The 23,304-nt window shown below is 45.0% G+C and overlaps 1 protein-coding gene across 2 annotated transcripts in view; it reads left to right on the top strand.

The window, feature by feature from the left end:
- Positions 1–23,304, top strand: part of RPP40 (ribonuclease P/MRP subunit p40) — a 450,868-nt gene that overhangs the window by 53,045 nt on the left and 374,519 nt on the right. For both annotated transcript variants that reach the window (XM_085607195.1, XM_085607196.1), the window contains exon 3: positions 22,998–23,066. In XM_085607195.1, the coding sequence (XP_085463321.1) occupies positions 22,998–23,066 (69 nt within the window). The remainder of the gene's footprint in view (positions 1–22,997; positions 23,067–23,304) is intronic.

Below are 23,304 nucleotides of genomic sequence, written 5' to 3'. Positions count from 1 at the left end.
AGTAAACAGTGGATCTGCGGCAACTCATCGGCAATAATTGAAGGAATTTTCTCAGGCTCCTCAGTATACCGAAACACGAGGATGTTATGTGACGTATTTGTGTTGACAACGTCAGGTCAGATAACCATTTGACACCCAGGTATTTTGCCGTGGTTGAGGGGCACTGGGGAAGTCTCATTTCCTCCGGCCACTATAGATCGGCTGACCGGGGGGGGGGGGGGAGGGGGGAGACGGTGGGTGTGACTTGCCAAAAAACAGGACCTCAGTTTTTCTGCGTTAAGCTTTAATTTGATGTTGTTCATCCAACTGGAGATGTCCTTCAGGCAATCCTTAAATCTAGCAAAAGAGTTAGCTGAGAGGTCCCTGAAGGAGAATACTAGCTGGGTGTCATCCGCGTAGGAAATAACTTTTATTTCTCATTTGGCAATAAGCGAGAAGAGGGGGGTCAGGTAAGCGCTAAAAGGTAAAGGGCTCAGTGCCGAGCCCTGTGGGACTCCACACTGTAAAGATTTGGCTTCTGACTTAAAAGGGTTAGGAATGGCCCTTTGCGTGGAGTCACTGAGATAGGACTTTAGCCAGGCCAGAACCGTCCCTTCTATTCCCGCACTTTTAAGCCTGGCCAGTAGGATTAGGTTATCTACCATATTGAAGGCGGCCGACAGGTCCAACAGCTCTAACATAGCTGAGGCTCCTGTGTCCACCGACATTCCTAAAGACTGCGACCTCCAGCAGAGCTGTCTCAGTGCTGATGCCCGCTCTAAAACCGCCTGTGTTTCGTGTAAAAAGCCATGTCTGTCAATGAAATTGGTCAGTTGACGTTCGACCAGCCTTTCCAGCATCTTCTCAGGTGCTGGCAGAAGTGAGATTGGGCGGTAGTTGTTAGGCTCACCTGGATCCGCATTGGGCTTCTTCAAGAGAGGCAGGAGCATGGCGTGTTTCCAAGACTGGAAGATGACAGTGGTGAGTGAGCTATTCCATAAGTGGTTTTGGGTGGGATTAACAGTGTGGGCTAGTGTTCTCCGCAGTTTAGGGGGGCATGGGTCTTCTGGGGACCCTGATTTGCAACTCCTAATCTCTGCCAAGGATTCCTGTTGAGAGATAGAGGGAAATTCTAAGAGGTAAAGCTCCCCCGCGTGGGTTTCCATGGATTCAGATTCGGTAGTTTCCATTGTGGTTGTGAAAGCATCATAGACCTTCAAGATTTTTTCCTCAAAGAAATCCGACAGTTTAGTACACAGCAGTGGTGACGGTGGTGTCTTACTTTCAAGTGCTCTTGGTTTAGTGAAAGAGCTAACTATCCAAAATATTTATTTGCAGGAGTTCTCTGCTTTGTTAATTTGATTTACAAAGTAGTCTCTTCTAGCCGCCCTCACTAATTTATGAAGTTCTTTTAGAGCTTCCTCATTGATAAATTTAGCCATAGGACAATATTCTTTCCTCCAGAGGCATTCTTTATGTTTGCAATCACCTTTTTTTTCCTCAGAGAACCAGGGGGCCGACGGAGAGTTTCTGGGGGAACCATCTAGCCTACCTGGGGATAAGTTGAGGTTGACTTTCTAACAGTACAGGGCCTAAGGGTTCTGGCTTTCGTTTTTTCCAGTTCCTTGTAGGCATGTTATGGGTTGTACCACCACGTTGTGGCATTTCTCTAATACATGAGAAAGGGACCAGAAGTGATCCGTGCATACCGTTTATTGCGGGGCTCAACGACCAGGGACGGGATATTTGAGAAAACCAGATCCAAGATGTTGCTTGCGCGGTGGGTATGTGAGCATACATGCTGAGTAACGTTAGTCCCCTCAAGAGACCTCATCAGTTGAGATGCATGAGTACAGTCGGGGTCCAAAATATGTAGATTAATGTCTCCTATGACGGTGTAGTTTGCGTTGTGTAGGGACGTCTGCGCAGTGAAATTACAGAGGTCTAAAGTTAGGCTGAGAGCACAACCAGGGGGCCGTAGATCAGAAGCCCTGCAAGAGAAGATGTAGGTCCAGTCTTTAAGCAGAAATTTAATCCTTCAATTGAGCCCATATTTTGTAGTTCTGAAGAAATCTCCCATGTGTCTCTCACAATGATTGCTACTCCCCCCACTTCTTTTATCTCCAGATCTATTAGCACAATATATTTTAAAACCTGACGGGATAGCTAGAGCCAGAGCCCCCTTTTTTCACTTTTCTCTCTTTTTTTCTGCACCGTGCCATTGCCACTGCTAGACCCCTATAAGCTCGCCCCCTTCCAGCAGCACATTTCCTGCCTCCCAGACGTCCAGCCTTCTCCCTCATACTACTTAATGGCAGCCGCTGCACGGTCACACAGCTGGCGCGCGGAAGGTGCGCCAAAGATAGGGCTGTCTGTGCCTGTCTGTAAATGTACCACACCCAGCGCCACGGACCCTGGTTCTCGGAACTTCTACCAATAAGACATCAGCACCCTCCTCACCTTCCACACAAGATGCCACACCGCATGCCTCCTTGTGTCGCTGAAGGACACTCAAGGACCTTTCTCCTGCCATAACAGCAGCTGCACCCTCACCCACCTCTTCCCAGTGCACAGCTGACCCACAACGCACCCTACCTGTTCACCTGCATCCTCCTCAACACACGCTCCCTCCACAAACCCACCATGGAGATCCTTTTCCTACCTCGCCGTCAAAATCCTGGAGCATTCAGCCTCTCCACCTCAGGCTGTTCTCGTCACTGACCCAAATCAGGAAGGATCTCAAGACCTGGGTCTTCGTTGAACCTCAGTGCCCAGTCGGACCTGCAAACCCCCCCCCCCCTCTCCGCCCCCCCAGCGCCTTGAGACCCTCATGGGTTTGTAGTCGCACTTAACAAATACTGATTGATTGATTGATTGATTGCTTGATTAACTTGTAGGAGTACTTGAGTGGAAATCCTTTCGGCAGGTGTGTCTCGTCGTGAGCAGCATTGACAGCCACCATGATGTCTCTGTCTAGTCTTGTACTAGAACGAGTGATTGCAGCAATGGCAGCAGTGCAAATTGTTGCCTTAGTGGCTTCACCAGTACGAACTGTTACCATAGCGGCTTCACCAGTTTCCGTCACGCATGTGCCCCTTTACGATTGCGCATACCGGGGAATATTGGTTTCTTATCCCTACGGCAGGCAACTAAGACCCATCAGTGTAGATAATACAATCTTATCGATTAAGAGGCATTATTTAATTCAGCAAAGGATATTCTTGTTCATAGTGCAGAAATGCTTGTGTATGTAATGTAGAATAAAATCTGTAATCTACATCTGTTGCAGTGAGAGAGTTAGCCCATTGTATCCATCTTTCTTTCTCTCTCTTTCTCTCTCTTTCTCTTTCTCTCTCTCTTTCTCTCTCTCTCTCTCTCTCTCTCTCTCTCTCTCTCTCAGAATTTTCTCAGTGCGTGCAAAACACATTTCAGCGTTTGTGTACTAATGTGATTTGTATGCAATAGGTACTGTATCACCTTTGTTGAATGTGATGTATGTATATCCAGTTGGTCCAGCTACTACGTTGATCACTAGGTTGGTTGTGTTTACAAGCGTGTGTAAATGTTTAGTAGCTACAATACCAGCTTGTACGAAACGTAAAAGGTTTGCATGTTCCCGTTTCCTGTGTGTCATTGATAAATCCGGTCTGATCAAATCATAGAATGGTATTACTTGTTCTGTGTAATCCAAAATGTATGTCCTGCCAAAATTAAAAAGTCCTAAAATGTATTGCAGTCTTTTCAGAGCCGTTGGAGGTTGGACCAACGCACATTTTTCTAAATATTGTGCCGCCAAGCTTTTACCTTCACTTGACAACTCATATCTCAAAAACATGACATTGAGATGGGCAATTATTGTATTTTTAAAATTAAATTTGTAGCTCGGGTGAGCAAACCCTAGTATTATACAGTCTACTCTGTCCAATTAATTAATCGCCCGTCAGATAAATATCATCTACATAGGACAACGCCTCCTCATCAACATTTTGTAATTACTCTGTCACTGGCTGAGAATAGCCCAGGGCTATTCTTATACCCTTTAGGTAAACGGCAAAATTGACTCTGTGGTTTCTCGCTTGTCTACTGTGATGTCCCCAGCCTTAACCTGGCGGGTGACCCCAGTAAAGGGGGGCCCTTTTTTCTCGCTACCTGGCTCCTTCCCACACCTCTGGATCTTTGGATAAACCAGATGCTGTTTGGATAGGGTAACGCTGTCATATTGTATTTTATTTTAGCATTTGTATAGTGCTTAATACTCTTCCGGTGTGGTGCTACAGCAAGCTACACCATGTAGGGTGTGTGGTTGGAAGTTTTTGTTTAGAGCATGTCAGAAGTGTTTTATGTCATGCATGATAACCAGCAAGGTGTGGTTATCATGTTATTTGATGCTGCGACTGGTGGTATGATGGGTCAGGGTATGTGGAAAATAAATGTGAAAATTATTATTATTGTAATAATGACTCAAATCTGTAGGCAGCTACACAGCATCAGCCAGGCCTTAGTGTGAGCCCAACAAGAGACAGTAATTTGTGAAGGCTCTGTAATCTATATGAAAATATACACTAGCAGAGATTATGTTGAGTGAGTAAAAGGATGCCATAAGGGCAAGAATTTAAATTGGTGATGTTAGCAGTAGCCTGCATTTTTATGTTAAAGCAAGGATACTGGTCACTGCTAAATATACACCCAATGATCGCGGAAGGAAGTGGAAGAGCAAACAAGTATGGCAGCCTGAACAAGGAAGCAGTCAAGTATAGCAACCTAGGCAATAACTACATAATCTTTAAAAAAGCTCAGATTCCACCTATTCTTGCTAGTCAAAAGGAAGCTAAAGTTTCAGCAGGAGTTTGCAGCCCAAACCCATCTCAGGCTCCCAGAAGAGGACAAGCCCTAGTCAAGTTATAGCTGAGACCCTTCTTGGTTGCTGTCCTGGCAACGCAAGAGCAGATCAGCCTGCATTATGTCACCCTTCTTTCCTAACCCCTTGATGCAAACCAATACTCTTCTCAAATCCCAGAGAGCCTTGCTCTTTTTAGGTTACAAAAGGAGGCCTCCTTCTGTCTGTTTAGAACTTCCTGCCAGACAACATCCACTTTCATTATTTTTAGTTCATGATATTTCAGGGTTAATAGAAACTGTGTAGTGAAAGGAGACTTACCCTGCCTCCATTGTTTCTGTTAAGACAGCTGCATGGCACAGCTTTGGTAATTCTCATTTTATTCAGTTTCAGCCCGTTCTTCTCTGACAAGTTAGATTTGTAAAAAAAAAAAAAACACCCTTTGTATATATTTCCACTAGTTAACTTTCCTTCAGATTTCCTCTGTCTGGTTTATTTCCACAGTCCCCTTCCTCTCCCATCAACTCTGCCTTTGCCTCAAAAAAGGGCCTTTGATTTTCCCCTAGATGGATAATTAACATATCAGGAAAACCCCGGGCAGAAGACAGTTCAGATAAAGTAGGGAACAAACCTGCCCACCGCATACCACCTTTACCCTTCCAAAATACTTTGTGCCCAACACTTGGAAGTCCAAGGGATCTGCCATAAATCTGTTGCTCTGGAAAAATCGCTGGCCATTTAATGAAAGAATGTCCCACTATACAGGTGTGCATTTTTCCTGACAATGGGCCCTGCACACAACCTAAATAGAAAAACAAATATTAGGAAAGAAGAAAATTGAACAAAAAACATCTCATTTTCTAGCATAGCGAGGACAACATGACGATTTCCACCTCCCGATCCGCCTTATATCATCCCAACCCAACCTCGTGGCTGCCCCAATACGAAAAGAATGAGTTCCAAACAGAAGAGGATCTTTACCAAGCCTAACAAGGGCCTTCCTTAAAACTGCTAACAAGTGAACGCTAGTAATCTTATCCCCCTTTTTATGGCAAAATATTGTACCAGACCAGAACCAGGTTGCATTGGTAAAGTTTTCCCACTCCAACAAAGGACAACAGCCCTCCACCCCGCCCGCAAACCCAATAACTCGGAAACCCTGAAAGCACCAAAAAATAACCAAATCATGCATAACCTAAAATGGGAAACCTCCCATACATCATAACAACAAAAAGGTAACTGGGGCAAAACTGTTGCAATAAATCAAAGGTCACTGGTTCACGTAGAGGCAATGTATGACTTCGCTCTCTGCTGAGACCTTTCTCATCTTTCTTAACAGAACATCCTCAACTGGGTCGTGACCCCACCATAACTGACCATAAAAGGAAATCCCTGCCAATTTCCCCGCAATAGTAGTGTGAGATAGGCCCTTGTTTATTACATGCAGTACAAAATCCAGAATTAATCGTTTGTTACAATCTAACTTCCCAAAATGACAGCGATGTTTTTTTTTTTTTTTTTCCCATAACTAAAAAATTCCTCCCAAGCCTGTTGATAGCTTCTTCTGGTGGTGGGAGCTACAGAGTTCTCAACTAGCTTGACAATCCTCAATCCCCCAGCACCCAGACGCTCCGTGGAATCGGAGTTTTGATGATGTCTGCCCCTGGCGCCAAACTGCGAAATCTCTGCCAATGGAAGCGAGATAGAGCGTCTGCTATAGAGTTGTTGGTACCAGGAATGTGCCTAGCCCTGAAAAAAATGTTCAACTTTAAACTCTGTAACATGAATGCCCGCAAAAGTTGTAAAACTCTTAAATCTTTTGCTCTCTGTTTACTGATTAAATCTACAACAGACATCGTGGAAAAGAAAAGATCTATCAAGAAATTCTTCCCCCCAAACAAGAAGAGCCACAATCAAAGGGAATAGTTCCAGGAAGGCAATGCTACGCCCTTGCTGTAAACAATGTGAAGTCCATCTTTCTGCACACCAGCGACCCTTCCAGAACAAACCAAAACCATGTGCCCCTGACGCTTCTGAAAAAAGTTGTATCTGCCATAGCGTATTGTTAGACCTGGCACCTTGGCGTGAGTTTCCCTTCCACTTTTTTGATGGTGTGCCTCGATGTTTTGCTGGTGTTGTCCGCTCAGGGCACTGCGCCACGGCTAATCTGTGCCGCAGTGCAAGTGCTCCCTAGGTAAAGTGTACCTATAATTGATGTTCATGATTGGTTTATTGGATTTACTGTCAGTCCCCAGTAAAGTGCACCAGGGGTGCCAGGGCTTGTGAATGCCAATGCTGCTGGTGGGCTTGCAGCGCTGGTTGCGCCACCCACAGAAAGCAGCCTTGTAAAATGTGTCGAGGGTCTGCCACCGCAGACCCTGCGTGCAGTCTGGGACTGTCGCGCTGACTGCGCAAGTGCCCCCACTTGCCAGTCCCTAAACCTTCCCTTACCTACATATTAGCCACCCCTCTGGTAGGCCCAAGGGCAGGGTGCATTGTAGGCATAAGGTAGGACATGCCCTGATGTGTGTGGCATGTCTTAGTAGTGAATTACAGCCATTTTCGTTTTTCACTATTGAAGGCTACCTGCTCTCCATAGGCCAGAATGGGCTGCTGGAGTCGCTACACGCTGTGACCCCAGTGGACTCATAGAGCATGGTAGAATATCGCGTTTAGTATGCCTGAACTCAGAATAATAAAATACTTCTTGTAGTCAAGTTTATTTTAATATCCTGGGTTTGTAAATACTACTTTTAGAAAGTTAGTATTTACTGACCTGGCCATTTCAGTCCGCCTCTGCTGTATGTGTGTGTTCTGCCTAGCAACAGTAAGGAGCAGGGGTGGGGAATCCCCAGAGACAGGTTGGCTGCCAGGTGGTGGGTAGAGAGGTGACACCAGAATATTTGGGAGGAGTACACCTTGACTCTTGAATAGACCTATGCTCTGCCACCACAAAGCCGGCGCCGCCCCCTGTGGAGCGGCTGATGTCTCTGCCCTGCTGCTGAAAGGAAAGAGCAGAGTCACCATAACAAAGTGCTCCAGAACTGGACTGGGCCAGGCCCAGGCCCCCTGGCGCTAAGGAACAAAAGAATCACGGTATAAAAGTAGGAGCCTGGCTCCTAAGAAATCAGAATCCTGTTTTACCACAAAGAACCTCTGCCCGACTAGAAGGAGAAGAAGACGCTGGAAGGACTGGCCTGCTGCTTGCCTTGCTGAGAAAGGAGAGGAAGAGACTTGCTGAAAAGACTTTGCTGCTTTGTGCTTTAAACATTCTCCAAGGGCTTGATCTGAGCTTGCCCCCTGAACAGAACCCCAGGACCAGTGGGTTCTTTGTGCCTTTGCTCGTCCTGAAACTCGAGCCGTGTGTGTATCCCGCTTGAGGAAGACTGCGCCCCTCATCGCCCCTCCTAGGGCTGTGACACTCGGGAGCCTGCCTGCCTTTGCCCCCCTTGAGAGCCTCGCTCCGACCGGAGTCGCCCTCTACCCCGGGCTAGGCCGCCGGCACCTCTGCCACCGCCTGCTATTGGAGCGCGCTGAAGCGCTATCGCCCCTCCCGCCGGAATTCTTGTCCGACGATCGTGATCCCCGCCGGGTCCCCAGCTGCACGGACCGTGCCCTGTGACCCCGCTTCGCGATCTCGACCTGAGATCAGGCCGCGCCGCCCCCGCTGAGGAGACCCCCGCACTGCCGTGCTGAGGGTCGTGGGCCACGCCTTCCTGACTACACGCACCTGCTCAAGAGGATCCAAAGGTGCCCCCATCACTGCTGAGTCGCACCCTCCCGTGCCGACTCCCAAAAGCAACTACACGTACTTAAGAATTCCAGTATCGGGCTCGGGGCCCGCAACGCCTTATTTCCCTGTTCGCAGGAGCCGATCTCTGTAAGTACTGGAACCACAAGTAACATTTGCGAGAGACTACAAAGTATCTAATTTGAACCTGCAACCAAAGAACATTTGCCTGCTTTACAACCTGGTGGCATAGCGAAAACGTGATTGGTCTTGTGATAAGTCTGCTGAGATATATATACCTATTTTTACATAAAGAAGCGTATTTTTCTACATATCCAAGTCTGGTGTCCGTTTCTGGGGGGATTGATGTATTTACTGTGTGTGCGATTGTAAGTGCTTAACCAACAACGCCTGAGGAATCGCCTTGGCTGCTCACGCCACGCACCTAGAGGGTGAGCAAGGGTCATTCACAAGGGGTTATCCTGCGCCCTGACATAGAGGAGAGGGTTCCTGCTTGACACAAGGACAACCTTGCGCCAACCAGAGACCCCCAAGTCTAACACGTATTGTCCTCCACAAAATATAATGACACTCCATTGAAATCCTCAAGGAACTGTAGCCAAATACATAGATCTTCCCTTACGGCTTTAGAAATCCTGATCCTGTGATTGGGAAGGTAAGCCCCTGACTGTCATTCCCAGACGCCTGCAAAAAGTCCTGCTTGCCCTGACCACTCTACAGGCAAAATTTTAAATAACCCAACTAACACTGGACTTGCCTGAGTTTTTACTGGTCAATGACACTCAACAAAAAGGACCTGATTTCTTGCACTTTCTCTGCCGGCAAACGGGCTGTCATATCCAGTGTATCAATCTCAATTCCCAAAAAGGTTACCTTTGTGCTGGGACCCTCTGTCTTCTCTGGGGTCAACAAACACCCAATTCCTGAGCCATGTCTTGAAAATTGCGCAATGCCAACCTACACTGATCAGTGTGAGCAGCACCAATGAATATGAATCCATCCAAATAATGTCAAACAAAGACATGACCGCTCCACTTGGTAAAGCTCCATTGCAAAAACGTGCTAAACGTCTCAAATAGAGCACAGGAAACGGAGCAACCCATGGGAAGAACTCTGTCTACATAGAAAGCCCCATTAAAAAACATACCCAGAAGCTCAAAATCAGATGGATATATCAGCAAAAGGCGAAAAGCTGATTGAATATCACTCTTTGCCAATTCAGCCCCTGCCCCAACCGACCTTACCAACTTCAAGGCATCATCCACTGAAGCATAAGACACACTAGTTTCAGTAGGAGAAATAAAGTCGTTGATGGACTGACCCTCCGGCCAAGATAAATGGTGGATCAACCAATACTCCCCCGCCGCCTTCTTGGGCACTAAACCCAGAGGTGATACAATCAAGTTCTCAAAAGGGGCCAGCTATTCTGCCAGCTTGTAATTCCGAATCTAATTTATTTTGTTCTATCTGAGGCAACTCTTTAGAGGATTTAAGATGGTCTGCCCATCTACTCTGCTTCGGGCCTTGATATCCAATCTTAAAACCGTCTCTGAAACCCCAATACAGTTTAGAAGCAGCCTCTACATCTGGATAGTCACTCAACCATTTTTCCAAAACCGCCAAACTAATTGGGGTATGAGCCCTTTGGTATAGTTTGAAATGTTGTGCTCCTCCCTCTTTGAAATCTTCCCTGGTCACCAAACTTTTGACCTGCGAAACATTGGGTGAGTGCATGTTTACCCCCACATTGTGAGCATTCGTGTTTGTATCGACAAAATTGCCTGTTAGAAAAACCCCGATTAAAGTTCCAACATGCTCCTTACACTGGAGTCTGTCCTCTTCCAAATCAACCCGCCACAGCTTGGGCGGGGCGAGGCTGAAAGGGCTGATATGTAACTGGCAAACCACTTGCCATATGTGTTGTTGCCGGTGGGTGAGTAGAGGACATCCATTGAAGCCAAAGATCAACATCAACATTACCCCACGGTTTGTCATGAAATATACTAACCCTGTCCCTAAATTCTTCATCGTAGCTTAATCACGCATATCCACCGAAGTGCATTTGGGTCTTACGAATGATATCAGTATATTTGAACATGGCTACCGCCCTGTCTTGGTGTCGTTCGCAATATATACTCACATATATTAGGAACTCTGACGTCCAATTTTCAATAGTTATGGGAACCCTAGGTCGTTTGGCAAGCTCCCACTCTTTCTCCTTAGACCCCTCTTTAGCCTGTATGTCCCTGTGTAATAATTTAAAAACTTCTACAAACTTGTGTTTCCAAATTCTATTCTTTGTCTTGTCAGAAAGATGAGACCCCAATGGCATCGCTATACCCATATAAGGAAGCTTCTTTTGGATATTCTGATCTTCTCCCTCTTTTTCATTACCAGACAGAATTGACTCAACCTTCTTAGCCTGACTACTAGAGGTCATGTCAACTAATCCACTGCCCACAGCTTTGTCCTGTGTACTCCTATTCCTTGTGGTCTCCCCAAGATGAATGCACAAATCAGAAGACCACGATTCTTCCCCAACACCAATAGAACGTGTGATGCGCTTGTTATTAACTGATTGGGACCAAGAAGCCCACCATTGTGCCTTACCTGCCGGCAACTGAGAGGAGCGTTTCTGAAATTCCTTAGCATCATCACGCTGACGATGGCCGCTTAGCTGTTCTTGATCCGTTTCTTGGTCCGCTCTTGACTTCTGCAACAAACTAAGAACATTTGTTGCCCCGACAAACCCCTTGAAACCAAATTCTTGTGTATTTGAACCTGATACCTTGATCGTCATACATTTCTAGACCAATGTTACTTACTCCAGGCATTTCCCCATCACCCACACCCCCATCATACAACCTCCAATTAGGCACAAACATCCGCTCAAGATGCCCGGCCGCCGGAGGAAAATCCGCTCGCGATCCGCCTTGTCTTTCTGTCTTTTGACGCAAAGCCGCAACGTGCTCTCTGCTGGGAAAAAACTGGAGACTCCAGCCGCTGTCATGTCTCCTGAAGATGCCTGTGCCTTCAAGCCGCACCTGCCTGAAAGACAATACATCCAGCCCCCTCCCCCTCCCCCCCCTGTGAAAAACTGCCACCTGGTGCTACTGGAAGGGACACATCCAAATGTTCGACCCACACCCACTGACCAGACTGAGGACCAAAAAAGGAGTCGTAAAGCGAAGAAGGTTGTGTAGGAGGAGGACGAGGTGTAGGAAAAATAAATTTGCTCCCTGGAGAAATCCCCAACTGCCTCAATTGAGATCCACCAAGCCCACTGGGAGGATGAGGCTCTAAAACATTACCAACCTCTGGTGTAATGTTGTGAACCATAAACACAGAATCATCAGACTCTAAAGTTGTATGTTGATCCAACACCACAAGAGCTGCGCTGTAAAAGGGGGGGTCCCTTGGAACCAGGAGTCTGAGGAAACACAGACTTATCCCCCACCAACGATTGCCTTGATTGAATTTTACCAGCTAATGCCTGGGAGTTGCCTAAATTAGAGGGGGCTGACAACAGAAAAGATTCAACCATGCCTTCCTCTCCACTGTTGCTGGAATAAGCCACCAGTGAAGAGGAGCGCCTAGCAGAAGTAATATGAGGCGCAATGTTTACTTTACTTCTGCTCACACGTACACTAGAACGCTTTGGGTCAGAAAATATCTTACCTCTGGCCCACCGTACAGGGGAGGAGCTCGCCGGCAAAGAAATGGAGGCGGTCACCTTGCCTGAAAACCCCCACCCCTGCTTCAGCCTTCCACGTGACAGGGAGGCAGAGAGCTTCGGCGCAGAGATAATGCCCCTCAAAGAAGACCCTCTCTTGCTTACACGGGCTCTACGAGGGCCGGAAACTATAGACCCTGGGAGGTAAGGGCAGTCTGAAAACCTGTTTATTTGACAATTTATTGGCCATAGGAACTGACGACTGCGGGATCCTGCCAGATGCCGGCAAACAAGGGGCAACTGCCTCTGCCACCCCCGCGCCCCTTACGTCTAGGGCGGACAATACCAGCCCCAGCTTCGGAAGACACACTGGGCCTCATAAGGTCCTCCTGCCCGCCTCACAGAGAACGCGTAATGCGTCTCTCATGCAGCATTATCACCCATGGCAATTCACGAGCTGCGAGTACCCAGAAAACAAAAAACTGCCTGACAAGGAAAAAATAACTCAACAAAGACAGGAACACGCTTTGGCTCAACCGCCGCAAGTGTCTTCCCGCCAAAAGAACCCCTAAATATAACCTACCTATGTCCCGCCCCTTCCACCTACCTACACCTATTGCGCAGCCTGGCTTGTTCCACCGTGCAAAAAACCCCAGGGGGAGACCGGCTCGTGCCAAGCTCCCCCTGGGTCCCCTTTCTCGGAGTCTTTTTATGAATAAATGGGAGCATGATTTGAATAGTAAGGAGTGGAAGGCCCTATGGGAGATTTATATATGGGCTCAGCATGGGAAATAAAGAGGTGCATTGTGAGTTGATGTACAACTTGTACTGTACCCCTGTTAGGGTTCACCACATGTCACTGAAGCCGGTCCTAACTGGAGAGGCTACAGGTGAAGCGACTGGAATGAAAGAGATAACCCCACATATATGGTGGGGTTGTCCTAAACCTAAAGCTTTCTGGAGAGAGGTATCGGGCCCATTGAAAGACTGTGGGATATGGATGAAGATCTTCATATCAGCTCATTTGAAGGCCCAGCATTACAACACTATTTTGAACTTGTACTATACACTGACCAAACTCTATGTTTGGGGGAAGAGGGAGAATGACAACTGCCCCAGATGCCAAATAGGTCCTACTGATAGCATGCATATGTTTTATTCATGCAGCAAACTCGCACCTCTGAAAAATTGTGTAGATGATTTTTTTTTGGCAGCAAACAATCAGTAAGGCAATTACTATCAGCCCAGCTATGATATTACTAGGATATGATTGTCAATCTAGATGCATCCCAGAGAGGTTTTATATTTATGACAGTAGCTGTGGCGCACATATCAGCTTTGGCTTCACCGCCTTCTAACATTTATGTGCAAGAAACGCACTATACAAGAGTAAGGACCTACGGGCTAGGGAGAATGGTAGGAAGATATGAGAACCCTTGACGACATGGCGTAATAGCAGAGGGGAATATTGAGAGTAACCTTAAGCTAAATTAGCCTATCATATCCCATGGGTATAAAAGGACTAAGGAAACCTCACGATTACACTGTATATGTTTTTATGTATTTATGTTACAATATGTGCAGTTGGAATTATGCAACGTATTTATTGATGAAATTATCTATGTACACTAACCTCCGTTTTGTACCTCCCTGGCTTTGAATAAAAAGAAAAACTATGGGATAACAGAATACCCTGGAGTCATATTACTGTGACGAAGGCAAAAACGGACATGGGGTGTTTCACATTCTGACCGCAACCTCGTTTGACAACCTTTATGTGCAGCAAAGCTCACTTTTCTGCTTAATGGATGAGAGGGGACCCATTCGCACTCGGCCTGTGGTGTGCTAGACTTTGGAACATACTGACTATGGAATGTCTCGCTGCTAATTTAGATTTAAATCCTATTGCATGGAATTTTCAGCAATACAACAATACCAGGTGGGCATTCTTACTCAACCCTCCTTCACCAATTTCCTCACTCCTTCCCTCCCGTCCCCTCTCTTGAACACTGTAGTTTTCCTGTCTTTCTCCAATCACTTCCTACTGCAGGTCCCACTCTACAGGTCAGTTCACGAAGTCCAACCCATGGAAGCAGTATCCCCCAGTTCAGCTTATCTCTGTCAGCTATTAGGCCTGTAGGTGTCCTTTTCTAATGAACTTAGCAGCTCCACTTTGTTTGCCAAGCTAGGTACATGTAGTCTTTATTAAGATAGGTTAGCACAGGGGCCCCAACATTTCTAGAATGTATGTTCTAGATCTGGGGTACCGTTCGTCGATTTCTTGTAACTCAAGAGTAGCAGTAGCCTTAGCACCCACAGATCTGACATTGGGTCAGAGTCTTTTCCCCACAAGGCTAATATTGTCAGCTTAGCTGCAAACTGAAGGGAGGAGCTAGTCGTCCAGTATGGAGAATGTAGGGGAATATTCCCTGTAAGGGGTGGCCCAGAAGGTCTATTTATAGACATATGTCTAATGCATGAGCAGTAATCTTATAGGTAGCTTCCAGTATCTCTTCCCACCCTCTTGTAAGAACTGGCCAACTCCTTAAATGTGGGTGAGTAAGCCCTCTCCGCCACTGCCTCTCGATCAGATTCCGGGCCTGGTCTGAGCCATCACATGCAGTCTGGTGAGTGCATTGTGTCATCTGTATAAAATGTATAGAGCATTTCTCTCCCTGGGGCATGTCTAGTGAAGTTCTTCTCTTTAATCAATACCTTTTCCCATTGTTTCTCGTCCATTGTAATCCTCTGCTTCTTTACTAATCTACACTGAAACTAAAATTCGATGTGCATCAGGATCACATTGAGTAACTGGTGCAAGCTGGGGATCAGCCCTTTTGTGGATGTTAGTGTTCTCAAGATCTTATCAAATAGGCTGTGCCCTTCTTGCGCTTTGGTTGCAACACCTAGTGGCTAAGTTGCATATACCACTACCTCTCCTTCTTTGGGAGCCCAAACTCCCACTTACGGCTCTCCAAAGGTTTAAGTGCACCATTGTCGTACATATCTCTCACTCTAAAGCACAATTCTTGTTCCCTGATCCCAAATTTCCTTATGTCTTGCCACGGTGTAAATTCTGCATCCCTGAGCAAGGGGGTATGTGGAGAGGGGTTTGAGGTGAACCCCTTACATTGTCTCTCATGATCTCATACTGTCCTTGTAGAGCCTGTTACCTGGAAAACATACACAGTTCTCCCATTTGGTCCCCTTAAGGCCAGTGACACTTCACCAAGCAGCTGCACTGCCACATTTTGAACTATAAAGCACCATATTTTATCAGTTTCTATGTGAGACCACTTTCCAAGTTATCGCAAGTGGAACGCTTGATGCTAATGCACGACCCGAATCCCCCTGCCTGGGTTGCTAAACAATTGTTAACAGCTAATTGTCAACCCCCCCCCCTCCCCTTAAATTAATTAAACAGGGCCTGTAAGTGCTTAACATCACTAATGTTCGGTTGCAATGGAAGTGTTTGTAAGCCATGCATTATCTTCATATAACCATCATTTTGAGGGATGCAGCACATCAGGCCCAAGTCAGTGACTGTAACATAATGCTAGTGATACATTCACCAGTCTAAACAGGGTTAGAATGGTTTGAAATTAGCACATTTGGTCAAGTTCTGCATTAGTGTGATCCCCATATACTGCACCACGCCCCATGGTGAACAATGAAACAGTGTAATCACCTATGGCTTTCCAACTAGTTGGTTGCCATCGGCTGTCATCAGCCCTTCTGATTTACTAAGATTAAGATTTTCCCCTGGTCCCAACTCCATGAGCAGAATTTCACTGTGGGCACTCCTGCTACGTACCCCTCCCAATGGCTATAACTTTGTGTCCTGTCCATTTTCTCTAATTGTTGGGCTAGGGCTTTGATAGTTGACCGAAACTCAGCTTACTTATCGCATTCCAAAACCAAACTCTTTTAGGATGCCAGTCAGCGTGCCTCAACACTTTCTGTCGAAAGCTTTTTTAGAATAGATCGAAACACAGCATCCCTCATTCTAAGGCATAACTATATTGATCATTTTCAGGGCTTTCTTTGAATTGTTGCTACAATTTTAGCTCCTCACAAAAAATATCTGGTCGATATGTATCGGTGATGGGAGCGCCCTGTCCAGTCTACCTGCCAGTATACCCAGAAAATCTTGGCATAAATATTATGTCATAATTTGGGTCAATATGAACTACATTGGGTGGGGTTCTTTCGCGGTTTGAGAAGTACAGACCAATGGGCTCTTTTATAGATGTTGTAACATCTTCGGAGCTTTGAAACTCATTGAAAAGTTCTGCTAATGGTCTGACCAAGCTGGGCCATGAGTGTATAAAACATGACTGTAAAGCTATCTGCTTCTGAGGTCTTATGCAGTATCAAGTGATTAATCACTCAAATTACCTTGTTTTCGGTTATAGGTGCTTCCGGAGCCTCTGCCATCTCTCTGCGTAGTTTAGGCAACCGTACTGCATGCACATTGTGCTCCCTTGTTGTAGCCTGTGTAGGATTGCCATGCATAAGGTTTGATAGAAAGAATTAAAACACTGAGATTTTCCTTCTTCTATCATGAACATCCTGCTCCCACTATGTTGCACCTATACTATGAGGGAGTGAGATGGGGTGCTTGTAATTTGTCAGCCGAAAGCCAACTGGCTTATTTACCCTACTCTGGGAGCCATGCTCCCATTCTTGCCAAAATGAAGTTGGCTCTATCTGTCTCCTGTGACCGGAGCTGACTCCACACTGAAGTAAGCCTAGGCCAGAATTTTTTCAAAGTGATATGACTCGGGGCAACTCTATTCATGAATAGGTTTGGTAGGTCACTGAGTAATGCAAATAGTCAACCACTAAGCGGTGCTACTGAGTAATGAGTAGTTAACCCATAAGGGGTGTATAAACACAATGTGTGCCCCTACTCATTTCATTTAAATCAGAGCCTACCCTTTGGTGTGCGCGCCACCCCCAATCTGGTGGGATTTATAATGTTAAACATCAGGCACCATATTGAGGTCCCCTCCTATTATCAGAAGACCTGTGGCAAAGGTAAATTCCACCATTACTTGCAAAGCTTGTTTAGTTGGGGTTCCTGTGCTCATTGGTACCTGTCTGACATCCTTGTTCTATTTGGTGAAAGTTGTTACTAATAGTAGCCTATGGTTCATGGGAATTCCTACCCCCTTCTGCTGCCTTCGGTTTTGCGTACACTGCCAGGACCAAATTCTAGTTTGGTCTGCCTGCAGGAAGCCTGCATCTGCCTTGAACTTGTGCGGTGCTTTAGAACTGTGCAGTTATATACCTAGGGTATTCACCCCCCCCTGACACTGTAACTTGATCATATAAGCTCCATAATGCTCTACCATGGATTAAAGTTAAAGAGGGTGTGTCCAGTTTGCTGTCGATTTAATAGCCCTTGGTGATTTCATATGTGTGCACCTGCCTGCTCCTGTCTTGTGGATCCCATCAGCTGGGGTTTCCGATTACCACTACCTCCCTCCAAAATCCCTGTACCCTTTGGAAATCCCAACAATAAACTATTGAACACTGACTCACTCTTAGGTGGTAACCACTGAGTCACTGATAGAGGAATAACCATCCTCTTTGATGTATCGCCTCTAACTAAATGTATAGGGCTACTTAAACAGGCGAGTCACTGATAGAGGAATAATCATCTTCTTTGGTGTATCACTCAACCTAAATTTATAGGGCTGCTTAAACAGGTGAGTCACTGATAGATGAATAACTATCCCTTTTGATGCATCACCTCAACCTAAATGTATAGGGCTGCTTAAACAGGCCATCACCTGCTGCCCATGTATCCATCAGGCCCAGCCGCACAAACATAACAAGTCTCTGCTCTGCAAAATCCAGACCATACAGAACACTGCAGCCAGACTCGTCTTCTGCATCCCTAGACACGAACACATCACCCCACACCTGTGAAACCTCCACTGGCTCCCCGTCGAGAAGAGAGTTACCTTCAAGATACTCACCCACAAATGCCTTGCACAACACCGGACCCCAATATCTCAACAATAGAATTTCCTTCCATGTGCTCAAGAGAAACCTCCATTCCGCCAACCTCGCTGAACCCCTGCACATCTGCAGAGCCAGAATGGGTGGAAGAACCTTCTCCTACATCATGGACCAAGACCTGGAACGAGCTTCCGATCGACATCAGATGTGCCCTCACCCTGCACATCTTCAGTAAGACCCTCAAGACCTGGCTCTTCGATTGACCGGAGATGCTCCCCCTCCCACACAGCGGTACAAAAGGGGGTGGTGATGGACGGAGCATCAGAACCAATCAAACACTCACACCCAGTCAACAGATCTGGGTTTGATCCATCACCGTTCTTTAGTCCACTCTGCCACCCCAGTTCAGACATGACCATATGCAAATCAGTCTGACCCTGTGCCTCATGGGAACAGTCCAGCCCGAACTGCCAAGCCATGCCTTCCCTGGACCGGAAAAAAGCTTCCTAGGACCGGTTTCTGGCATTTCAGCTGTCTTCAGCCAGGCTTGCTTGAATCCAGTGGCAAAGTGAGCAAGGGACTCAACGTCTGAGCATACCCTGCCAACTTATGGCGAACAAAGCGGTACAAAAGGGGGTGGTGATGGACGGAGCATCAGAACCAATCAAACACTCACACCCAGTCAACAGATCTGGGTTTGATCCATCACCGTTCTTTAGCCCACTCTGCCACCCCAGTTCAGACATGGCCATATGCAAATCAGTCTGACCCTGTGCCCTCCCACACAGCACCTTGAGACCTTCATGGGTGAGTAGCCCGCTTAAAATCCCTTGATTGATTGTCACTCAACATAACATTTGTATGCATTTGTTAAATGTCTCCTTCTCCTCCTCTTGCTTTGCTGTGTCTATCACCTCTCTATATGGCGCATCAACAGTTCTCTCAATCGTAGGCCAAAGTTTTTGATTTACTGCCCTGTCATTGGAGATGTTGAATCACCCCTTCCCTGCTAGCAATAATCTTAGCCTTATTCAGCCTCTTCGAGATGTTCAAATGCCTCCCTCTCTGCCATTTTTCTTATTGGATATTGGTTGCCCTGGCCTGGGACATAGAAGGGTCTCAACATTTCCTTGGAGGTCAGCGACAGAGGTCTCTGGGCTTCCTCCAATAAAGCAAATAGGTTGTTGCTTCCCGACCCAGGCAGACCGGATTCTGAAGAGATGTCCCCACCTGTACTTACTCACTTTGTCACGTAGGTGTTCAACAACTGGGCGGAGTACTTAGCCAGCACTGCTGCGAAAACATTGCTAGTTTAAAAGGAGAAAATGTATAATGTACACTGTAGTAAAATTCCCTTATCTGAATAATTCTGTTTTGAAAACCAAAAAAAACATTGTTGATAAATTGTAATAAATTGAATTTAACTTAATCGAATCTGTCACAAATTCTAGTACATTATATTATTTTACGAAGGAGTAAAATTTCCTTTTTGGAGCAAGTGTTGAAACTTAGATGTTGCTAGATTTTTGTGATGTCAAAGGACCGTACAATCTTCTTAAAGCACCACGTTGTGAAAAAAGCTTAAAGTCTGAAGAAAGCTGTCCTTTCATTATTCACACATAAGCTGGTAGCTTCTTTTGAAGGTGTAACATAATGATACCTCTTAGGAATGTTTCTTCCAAACTTATTTGGAGCTTTGATTCTGAGGAGAGACATGAGCTTCTTATAAGTTGGATGCCACACATTTTGGAATTTCAATAAATTACAAAACGCTTTTGTTGTTTCAATTTTGTCGCATGGCTATTGAGATCCTGATTTAATAGGAAAAGCAGGGCTGTTGTATGTATTTGATTCCCCTTTTAGAAATCATTTCCCTCGCCTTTTAAATTCACTGGGGTGAGGTTCTAAATTCAACATTAAATGTGCAACTGAGAATTATTTGGAAGGGTTGGGAAGAATGTTTTATTTTATACGTCTGATTAAAAAGCCTCAGTAGATACAGACTTCTTGGCAAAGATCTAATGCAGTGTGTACTCCATTAATTTGGTTCCTGCTCTTCTTTTGGAAGCAAATATTAATATAGAAGAGTTTTATTCCAAGGAGCAGTTTTCTGAATTCCAACTAGGGAGAGAGTCTGCTCTCAGGTGCTCATCAAACAGTGAGTCAAACCTTCTCCTGTTCAGCAATTGAATCAACTGCAGTATCAGCAAGGGGTTGCTTTCACGTGTGCACTTGTTTACTCGCTGTATTTTACAGTTTTGAAGCGTGATGTCAATAATTTGTCAATTACTTTGTCAAATGAGTCCAATGGATTGACTAATTGGGCTGTTCAACAACCTCAAAGCCATAACCATTATTGATTAGCCGGATTTGTTCAAAGAAGGTTCTGTAATCACTTAAGGTATTTTGGTAGTTGAGTGGCCTACACAGCAAAGAAACACTGTGGCTGGAGTCCAGTTAAAAAATATCTTAAACTTGGAGACCTCTTCGGTAACTGGATATCAATATGGACTCAGTGCCAATTAAATGTAGGGTTTAATTGCCTTAGGTTGCAATTGCTAAGCAGTTTCATCTCTGCTCGTTTAGAGTGTTTCCACTATGCTGGAATTTTAAGAAAATGCTTAAACATTTTCTTTTAAAGTATTCTGACCCTCCTGAGCTCATTGCAGTCTGACAGGTGCAGCATTCTTTTTAGGTCTGCGTTAGCCAAAACCTTTGGATTTACTAACATTATGTGTATAATATACTTGCTAAAAGGTGCTTTTCAGACCCCTCTCTTAATCCATCGGTCTGTTGTTGTCATTCTTATTTTGTTTCCACCCACTACGGCATACAACAATGGATGAGCCTTCTTCAGCCACTGACTAACTTCACTTTGAGTGACTGCATTTAGCCCTTACACAAGGAGCACATACGTACACAAGGTGTACTTCCCTTCAGTGCCAGTGTTTTTCTTTTTAATTTATTAATACTTTAGTGTGGCCTTTGTGTTTAGAGCCTAATGTTCTAGCAGGATACTTTCTACCAGGCTACTTTCTACCAGATGTGAGCAGAGGACAGTGCTGTGGTATATTCATTTTGAAGTGGCCTTTGTTTATCTGACTGCTGGTTTTTCACACCATACCAGCAACATAAACTCTGAAAATAAGCTTATGAGGGTGCTCTATCTTTGCACCAGTCTGTCATTCATTCTTTCCTTCCCCTTTCTATAATTGCTTATTTCGTTCCTCTTTCTTTCCTCTTTCCTTCTTTCTTTCATGTTCCCCTTTCTTTGTTTCTTCCCTTTTTCCTTTTCCTACCTTCTTCCCTTCCTTCTTTTATTCATTCTTTCTTTCTTACTTCATTCTTTCCTCGTTCTTTCTTTCCTTACTCGGTTCTTTGCTTTTCTCTTCCTTTTCTCATTCTTTCTTTCATTCCTTTCTTTCATGTTCCCCTGTCTTTCTTTGTTTCATTCTTCCCTTTATTTCATTCTTTCTTTCATCTTTCTTACTTTTTTCTTTCTTTCCTCATTCTCTCCTTTAGTCCTCATTTCTTTCCTTTGTTTCTTTCCTTCTTTCCCCTTTCCATTTTACTTTCTGTTTCTGTTTCTTTCATTTGTTTTCTTTTTCTTTTTCTTGCCTTCCTCTTTCTTTTTCTAGTGCCTTGCTCTTTCTTTTTGTATTGCCTTGCTCTTTATTGCTTTCTTTCACACCTTTCTCTCTTTCCTTATTTCCATATTTCTTTTGCACCTTCTTCCTGCTTTTGTTCACACCTTCCTCTTGTGTTCTTTCTTTCTCAGTGGCAAGGGGCTGGCAGCTAATGCCAGACTGACTGTTTTTTAAAAGTCTGTGTTAGCCAAGACCTTTTTCTTATAGTGGTTTTCAGCTAGACTTCATCCATTAGTCTGTGGTTGTGTCATTCACATATTTCTTGCACCCACCCCAGCATGCATTAAGGGGCAATGTGGCAGGCCATTTCAGCCATTGGCGGACCTCACTATGAATTATGGCTTGCTGCAGTTTCACAAGGAGCACATCCCCACACAAAGCAGTTCCCTTCAGTCCAATGTGCATGGCAATGTGTGCTTTTTCGAGACCAACTAAACATTGTTGCCTTTAACCAATGCTTTTTTTTTTTGATTGAGTGCCTGGGTATTTCCAAACCATAAAGGTTTGCAAGAAACAATGACAAAACAAGAATTGCCAAAAGGCTGGTGGCTAACGTTGGACCTATTGATTGTTCTCTTTTGGGACTGTTTTCACTTCTTTGGAGAAGGGCATGAGGCAACATTTACAGGAAAAAATTAGCAATTGAGATTCTTAGAGCGAGGATGAATGAACTCAGTCATGCGAGGAGTTAGCACAGTAGGAAACAAGTGAGCTGCTGTTATTATGAAGTTAATAGTAAACGACACTCATGCACCGAAGGGGGCAGCTTCTAAACTGTGTTTGGAGAGTTCCTGTGAACTCTGTTGAGAGGCCTAAAAAGCTGTTTTGTCACCCCTCATTGCTCCAACAGGTTAAGTGGGAATTGCAGAGGGGACATGTGGAGCAGCCTCTGACAGTGACAGGGTTATCCTCTGCTGATTGAGGATAGTGGAGCTTAATAAAAGTTGTCTACATTGCTATATCGGTGTGTCCCCTGGTACACGTCTGAATCGGTGGGCAGATGGGATTTTGGTAGCAGAATATTTGACTTTTTTTTAAATAACAACACTAATAGACAGTTTGCTCTTTTAAAGTATAATTATATGGTCCTATCACTGTAATGTTACATTTTTACCTTTTACACAATTATTTTTATTATAGGTTCGTTCTATGCCCTTTCATACAACACGAAAGTAGACCAAGATAATTGTGTAGCGGTGCTACCAACAGGTAAGAATGTTTATGAGATTGTTGATGGATTCTCTAAATAAATGTCATACTGTTTGTCCTTTTTGATGTTTTATTCTCCATTTTCATTCTTCGTGTATTTCATTGTCTACTTTGGGACACATATATTAATGATGTAGAGTTTTATAAATGTTGGGGATCACTGCATATTATACCTACATGAAATAACAGATACATGAGTCTAGTCCACACGCAGGAAGGTATTCATGACTTTGTTTTT

Source organism: Triturus cristatus, chromosome 5_2, assembly GCF_964204655.1.
Source record: "Triturus cristatus chromosome 5_2, aTriCri1.1, whole genome shotgun sequence".
Lineage (NCBI taxonomy): Eukaryota > Metazoa > Chordata > Amphibia > Caudata > Salamandridae > Triturus > Triturus cristatus.
This window is presented reverse-complemented; position numbering and strand designations above follow the sequence as displayed.